Source organism: Castanea sativa, chromosome 2 (genome assembly GCF_040712315.1).
Source record: "Castanea sativa cultivar Marrone di Chiusa Pesio chromosome 2, ASM4071231v1".
NCBI lineage: Eukaryota > Viridiplantae > Streptophyta > Magnoliopsida > Fagales > Fagaceae > Castanea > Castanea sativa.
This window is the reverse complement of record NC_134014.1, coordinates 16,008,785-16,016,106: the sequence shown is the minus strand read 5'-3', so window position 1 is coordinate 16,016,106 and position 7,322 is coordinate 16,008,785. Positions and strand designations below refer to the sequence as shown.

At 35.0% G+C, this 7,322-nt stretch overlaps 1 protein-coding gene across 1 annotated transcript; it reads left to right on the top strand.

The window, feature by feature from the left end:
- The first annotated feature begins 3,169 nt into the window (after window positions 1-3,169).
- On the top strand, window positions 3,170-6,101 carry LOC142624953 (uncharacterized). Its single transcript, XM_075798673.1, has 3 exons — window positions 3,170-3,476; window positions 5,614-5,776; window positions 5,861-6,101. The coding sequence occupies exons 1-3, from the start codon at window positions 3,170-3,172 to the stop codon at window positions 6,099-6,101; spliced, it is 711 nt and encodes a 236-aa protein (XP_075654788.1).
- The last annotated feature ends 1,221 nt before the right edge of the window (window positions 6,102-7,322 follow it).

Here is a 7,322-nt window from a genome sequence, read left to right as displayed (position 1 = left end):
GGGAGAAACGAAAAGAAAAGAGACTATTAAAGATTAATAAGAAATAAAGAAAGAATGAATTATAGGACTGCGTAAACGGTCCGTACAGTAGATAGCAGAAAACCACAAGGAGTTAAAAAAATTGCGAAACAGGAAGATGGGTCAGTCATGTCAAAAAGCTTTCACTAGTCCTTTTCCTTAGTCCTAAAGAGAACAAATTTTCTGGACCACTTCACTGTGACTGTTCTGCTGAATGCTGATAACATTTTTATTTTTTTAAGGACCCAAAATGTTTAAATATCTATTTGGATGTCAAAATAAAATAAAACACCTTTCAATGTTTATGAATCATTTTGTGGGTTCTGACCTAATGGTCCAATTATCACTTGCACCAAAATATATATATATAATTGAGATGAGCCCCATCTTATCTGCTCTTAACTACTAAGTGATTTTTTTCTCATTTGATTGATTTGTTGAATATCATTATGGGTCATGATAATGACCCATGTGATTCATGCGCCATGTGATTTCTCATTTGATTAACTTAGTGCATATTATCATTAGCAAAGGAACTTTTTAAATATTTGTTTACTTTTACATCGCATGTGATACATATAATGTGAAGCTTTGGGTTTTGCAAACGGAGTTAATGCCGAATTAGTTCAAAATCAATATAAGAGTTTTTATATTAACATCACGTGAATTTCTGTATACCACGTGGTCACGTTCTTTCCCTGTGCTGCACTACCACTGCCACTGCCACTACCTAGTGGCAAGTACCAATTACCTTTCTTGGGCAGATCGACAAAAGAGGCAGAGCTTTTGGAGACCGCCTTAAACTTTTCAACTAAAAAAAGAGACAAAAATGTTCATTTCCTTGTTTTTTTTTTTTGGGTACTATTAAAGGGACCACCTGAATAGGATTCAGCAACAATCCAAGCTGGCCTTCGACTCGTATGCTGCTTCTCGGCTTTCAATTTTTACCAAATAAACTGGCCCGGCCCAACACTCTGTCTATCATTATGAGATAGTTGGGTTGGGCTCCATTATGGGTACTGGCCCATTCAATTGAAGTAATGCCAGGGACAGATCTATGTCCGCACCCTATTTATGTGTCAAAATCTTGATTGAATTTCAGCATTTTTACACTTAATTTTCTTCTTTATCAAAAATGGAAAATAAGAACTTGTCTCACATTTTATTTCCCCCCATTTTTCATCTTCCTAAGAAGAAAATAAAGGATTCAGGATGGTCACAAAATATTGGTAACTTGATATTCGTACGACTGCTTATTAGCTTTATATAGAGCTTGGATTCTTCTTGTGGTAGTAACACCACAACAGCACTCTTAATCAATACCCTACCTATGAAAATAAATTTACATGCCCATCAGACTCATTGCCAGCACTTATTAATGATTCAAACGAGACAAATATTTCCGTCATTGGTCAATGTTGCCTATTAATTTAATATATAGGACCACATTTATGAAAGAGACCTCAAATTAGTTCGCATCCAAAGGATAATGTTGGGAGTAAAAGACTAAGGGTCCATTTGGTTGGGAGGATGGAAAAGTGAGAGGATAAAAAAAATTTAGTTTCTCTCATTTGTGTTTGGTTAGAAGGGTGGAAAAGTGGAGGGATGTAAATTTTTTTTGTTTGGTTGAAAATAAAGTTTGTATAAATTTACCATCATGTCCTTATTAAATAAAACAAAAAGTAACACATTATACTTTAAAAAAATTGTGTATAGATGGACAATTCAATAAAAAAAGATAAAAATAAAAAAGTATAAGAAATTAACCCAAAACTGTTTTCCAAAAAAAAAAAAGAACAAAAACAAAAACCAACTAAAATTAATGAGAAAATATACGTATGAGAAAAAAAAAAAAAAAAAAGTCAACATGTCAGACAAAAGCAAGCAAAAAAAAAAAAAAGCCAACACGTTAGAGCACTACCATCAGGTGTGTCAAATGCCAAATATTTGGCATTTGACACACCAAACACCACTATTCAAGCCTCATGAGGTGTTCAAATTGTGCCAAAATTTTACAATATGCTACGGTACCATCATAAGTTTGGCACAGTACGGAGAAATTTAGCACATCTATTTATTATTTTTTTATTCCTCTTTCTCTCCCATCCCATATAAAATATATCTTTCATCTTCTCCTTCAGCCACACATTCACCGCCTCCATCTTCACTCTCACATACTCTTTTTTTCTCCCCTCTTCCCTTTTGCTCTATTCTCTTCCCATTCATGAATCATGAGCCATCACCGATTTCCTCTCTACCATTTCACAATTCCATCATCACTAATCTATAAATCTCCTTCATCGGTTTTTTCCCCCTTTTGTTCGCACTCTCCTCTTTGTTCTATCTTATACGCCGAGTCGGGTTTGTATTGGGTTTGTATTGAGTTTCATCTAGCATCTCAGCTTATTGGGTTTGTATTTCGGAGTCGCTGATTTGCTGTTCAATCTTGGTATCGCCGATTTGTTGTTCAATCTTGGTATCGGCGATTTTACCGTTTCTCTGAAGGTTTCATCAATTCGTTCTACGTCTACTGCGTACAGGTAAGTTCTCCGTCTTCTTTGTGATTCTCTCGGTATTTCGATGTCTACTTCTTCTCTGTGATTCTCATCGATTAGTTCATATGTGTTGTGTGTGTGTTATGTTTTTTTTTTCAATTCTTTTGCATTACTGAATGATTACTTGGATGCAAACTATGAGACACTACGGATTCTAAATTCTAATTCTAGCATTTAGGCTATGAGACACAATGAATAATCTATGAGACACTAAGAAATTCTAATAGTCCATGCTCTGTGTGTGTGTGTGTGTGTGTGTGTGTGTGTGTGTTAAAGGTGAACCTATCAGTCCATGCCCTGTTTTTGTGCATTCAGATATGCATTTGATTTTTTTTTATTTTTGAGGGGCTCTCTTTGGACTACCTAAATTGTTTTTATCTACATATGTATTCAGAGCATGGATGAAATTCTAATAGTCCATGCTCTGTGTGTGTGTATGTGTGTGTGTGTGTGTGTGTGTGTGTGTTAAAGGTGAACCTATCAGTCCATGCCCTGTTTTTGTGCATTCAGATATGCATTTGATTTTTTTTTTTTAATTTTTGAGGGGCTCTCTTTGGACTATCTAAATTGTTTTTATCTACATATGTATTCGGAGCATGGACTCAAGATATTATTCATCGTTCACTAATGTCTTACGGGGGAATATTAATCTTGAAGACGAACTTTTCAGTGTATCTGAAAATAGTCCCATGTTAGTTGAAGATTCTCCACTAAATGATGAAGTTGTCACTTCTAAGAAAAAACCAACACATTGTACCAACTTCAGTTCTGAGGAAGACAAGCTGCTTGTAGCAGCATGGCTCAATACCAGTGTCGATCCTGTTTATAGTAATGAGCAACATAGAACAACATTTTATGGCAAAATTGCAAAATACTTCAAGGACCACAAGACTGATTCTACACGTAGTCAAATATCCCTAACAAGCTGATGGGGAATGATTAATAGGGAAACAGTTAAATTTTGTGGGTCCTTAGCTAAAATTGAAGCAAAGAATGAAAGTGGAACCTCTGCGGAAATGAAGGTATAAATTTTGCAACAGTCTTTAATTTTTTTAGATTTACAACACAAATGAATTGTTTGAAGAAACTAATTATGTTATATTTATTTAATCTTTTTAGATTGGGAAAGCAAGGGAATTGTTTAAAGAAATTTATAGTTACTTTTTTCAATATAAACATTTTTGGCTATTGTTGAAGGATTTTCCCAAGTGGGCATCTACTATGCCTAGGGAAGATTCAAGAAAAGAAATGTCTCAAACTCCAAATTCAATAGATCAAGGAGGGGGGGGGGGGGGTGATGACACTATGGATTTCGAGAGGCCAATATGTCTAAAAGCTGAAAAGGCTAATCGAAAGAGAAAAGATGATGGGGGAAAGATGTTGCAACGGAATATTTGAAAAAGAAAATGAAAATTCTTGTAGAAAATTCTGCACAAGAAAAAGAGAGAGCACATATCAAAGTGGAAAAGGTTCGCTTGCAAGAGGTGAAAAAGAATGAAAGAATTATGATGCTAGAGACAAGTGGCATGAATGAAGACCAAAGAACTTTTTATGATGGACTCCAAAAGGAAATCCTTGCAAAACAAAGATCAAATCGTTCGTTGGGTTGAGATGATGTTGGTGATGTCTTGTCTCAATTAGGCATTATTTTGGTAGTAACTTATTTTAGGCCTTGATATGTATTTTGTGGCATTTTTTGGGTGTAGCTGATTTTAGGCCTTTATATGTATTTTGTGATCTTAGCAAAAGGTCTTGACTCTTTTATTATGTGATTTCGTTGTAGATTCTATTAGGCCACTGCCATCTAAGTAATCCTAACATTTTAGCTTATATAAAATGTCCTGTATTTTCTATGTTTGATTTTATATACTATAGAATTTGTGTTGCCTCTAATTGTGTATTTTCTAGTTATAAATCTTAAATTATCATTAATAAAGATTCTGAATACTTGTGATAACATAAAACTTAATGGATGCACTATAAGTAGAATTCACTTCGACATTATTTGTTTGTTTATTTTCTTCAAAGTTGTCATTGGCAGGCCTTATCCATATTATTATTGGCTGCTGCAATGATGTTAGGAACCTAATGCGCTGTTGTGCTAAGGTTGTTTCTACTGTGCGACATTAGCTTAGCTTATTGTCATGCTAAATGTTGGTGCTATGCTATTGATGCTGCTGATTAGGCTGAGAGGCCAGTGTGTAAGTGTCTTGATTCTGCTTTGCTGTTGTATGCTGTGTTAGTGACTACTGCAATGTAGTAGTATCAGTATGCAGTTTGGCATTGGTTAAGGTTGTGTAGTAGGTATTAGATATATGTGTGTGCTAGATGATAGCAAACGGGGGATATTGCCATGTATATACATATAACTAATTTGCTGATAGTACATATAATAATTCATATGAGCCTGTGGCTAACTACTAAGTTGTTAGTAAGCAATCAAAAAGCTAGGAGCCAGTACATATAATACTATATACATTTTTTTGGTTATATTTTCTATTCTTTACATAATGATCAAACCTTCTTTTAAAGTTATCGATTTCATTTCATATTATGTTTCTTGCATCTATATTGATAATTGCTTTCCAATGTTTTCTTCTAGTTTATCTCCATGGGTCGTTTTTTTTTTCGTGAATTGCTTGATGATGACTCAGATGAAGATGAGATAATTATAAAACTTCTAACGGATTCGACATCACAACATAAGCGTCGCCGGTATATCGATCGTAATCATTTGGCAGGCCATAAAAGGCTTTATGATGACTACTTTGCCGAAGAACCTATATATCCTCCCAAACTATTTCAAAGGAGATTTCGAATAAGACGTTCTCTTTTTCTCCAAATCCTATCTAAGGTAGAAGCTCATGAACCTTACTTTATCCAAAAAGAAATAATGCCAAAAAGCTTGATCTATCTTCCCTTCAAAAGATGACTGTTGCACTTAGGATGCTTGCTTATGGAGTAACAGCTGATTTTATGGATGAATATGTGAGAATAGCATAAAGCACTGCAATGATGAGTTTGAAAAAATTTGTTGCAGCAATGGTTGCTATTTTCTCAGAGGAATACTTGAGGTCACCAAACAATGAAGACATTGCTAGATTGTTAGCCCATGGCCAAAACCGTGGATTTCTAGGCGTGTGGGGAAGTATTGATTGCATGCATTGGAAATGGAAAAAATGTCCAGCTGCATGGAAAGAGATGTATTGTGGTCATATTCGTGAGCCAACTATTATTTTGGAAGCAGTGACTTCATATGAACTTTGGATATGACACTCATTTTTTAGGTTACCTGGGTCAAATAATGATATTAACTTGATGGAGCGATTTCATGTATTTTCTGAGCTTGCACAAGGACGTGTTCCTGCAGTTAATTATTCGATCGATGGTCATGATTACACAATAGGATACTATCTTGCCGATGACATATATCCAAAGTGGTCAACATTTATGAAAACAATCTCATCTCCACTAGGAGATAAAAGAATATTATTTGCAAAAGCTCGGAGGCATATAGGAAGGATGTAGAGCATGCATTTAGAGTGCTTCAAGCACGATTTGCAATTGTACGTGGACCTACATGGTTTTTCTATCATGGAACACTACACAACATTATGAAAGCATGTATAATTCTTCATAATATGATCATTGAAGATGAGTGAGATGAAGCTGAAGCAGTGGACTTAGATTTTGAATAAATTGATGAGATTTCATGTGCACCAATGTCATATGAGCGGACAAATGAATTTACGGAGTTCATTCAAGTTCATCAATGCATTAGGGATTAAGAAACTCATTCTCAACTCCAAATGGATCTCGTTGAACATTTATGGCAATTACAAGAAGAGTCGTGAAAACTTTTGGTTTTGTTTATTTGTCTCCTCTTCTTTATGGAGTTGCCATTAAAATTTCTGATTTGGTTTATCTGTTTCATTTTGTTTATGAAGTTGCCATTAAAACTCATTGGCTATGTTGTTTTGTTGTGTTAAGTACTAGCCAATTGTTTTGTTGTGTTAAGTTTAAGTACCATTTGTCATCAAGGAAGTAGCAAGCTCAACTCTGTTTAATTCAATGGGTTTTCTGTGAGTTAATGTTATTGGATATGAGTTATGTGTGTAAGTTTTCTATGGACTACATTGGTAGTTTAGTTCAATTGAAACAACTTCAACTTGACAGGTTGGCTTTTAAATTGCATTTATAAATATGTTTTTGGCTTTTGATATGAGTCATTCGATCTGGATACATATCTGTGCACACTTATGAGAGTTTGCTTTCATGGAGTACTGTATCATTACAGATTTGGAATGAATTATCCAGAAAAAATATTTTATTCGAAGATGTGTGTAATAACTCAATAGTATGTGTGAGATCGAAGAAGTTGCATTCTACTTTAGATACTCTGGTGTAATAATTAGAGCAGTAATTTCTGGTGTTAGATACTCTGATTTTTTGTGCTAAACTGTGTAGAACTCAATTAATCATTAATGTCTGCTTTTGATATGAGTCTTGACAGGTTCAACGTTTTTTTTTTTTTTTTAAGGTTAACAAGTGTGTGGGCCTTTTTTCCAAGTGTTGGGCTGGGCCGCCTGCCGCTACACCAGGCCTAGAGTTTTCTGGATCAAAGAGTTGAGACCGGTCCGAGAGCAAACCTTCCTAGTCTGGTTTGTACACAAACAAAGCCTCTGTTGGTCAGGTCCTGGTCGTATGCTTTCGGCAGGCAAGACTGTTATATTAACTATAGCAGGCAAA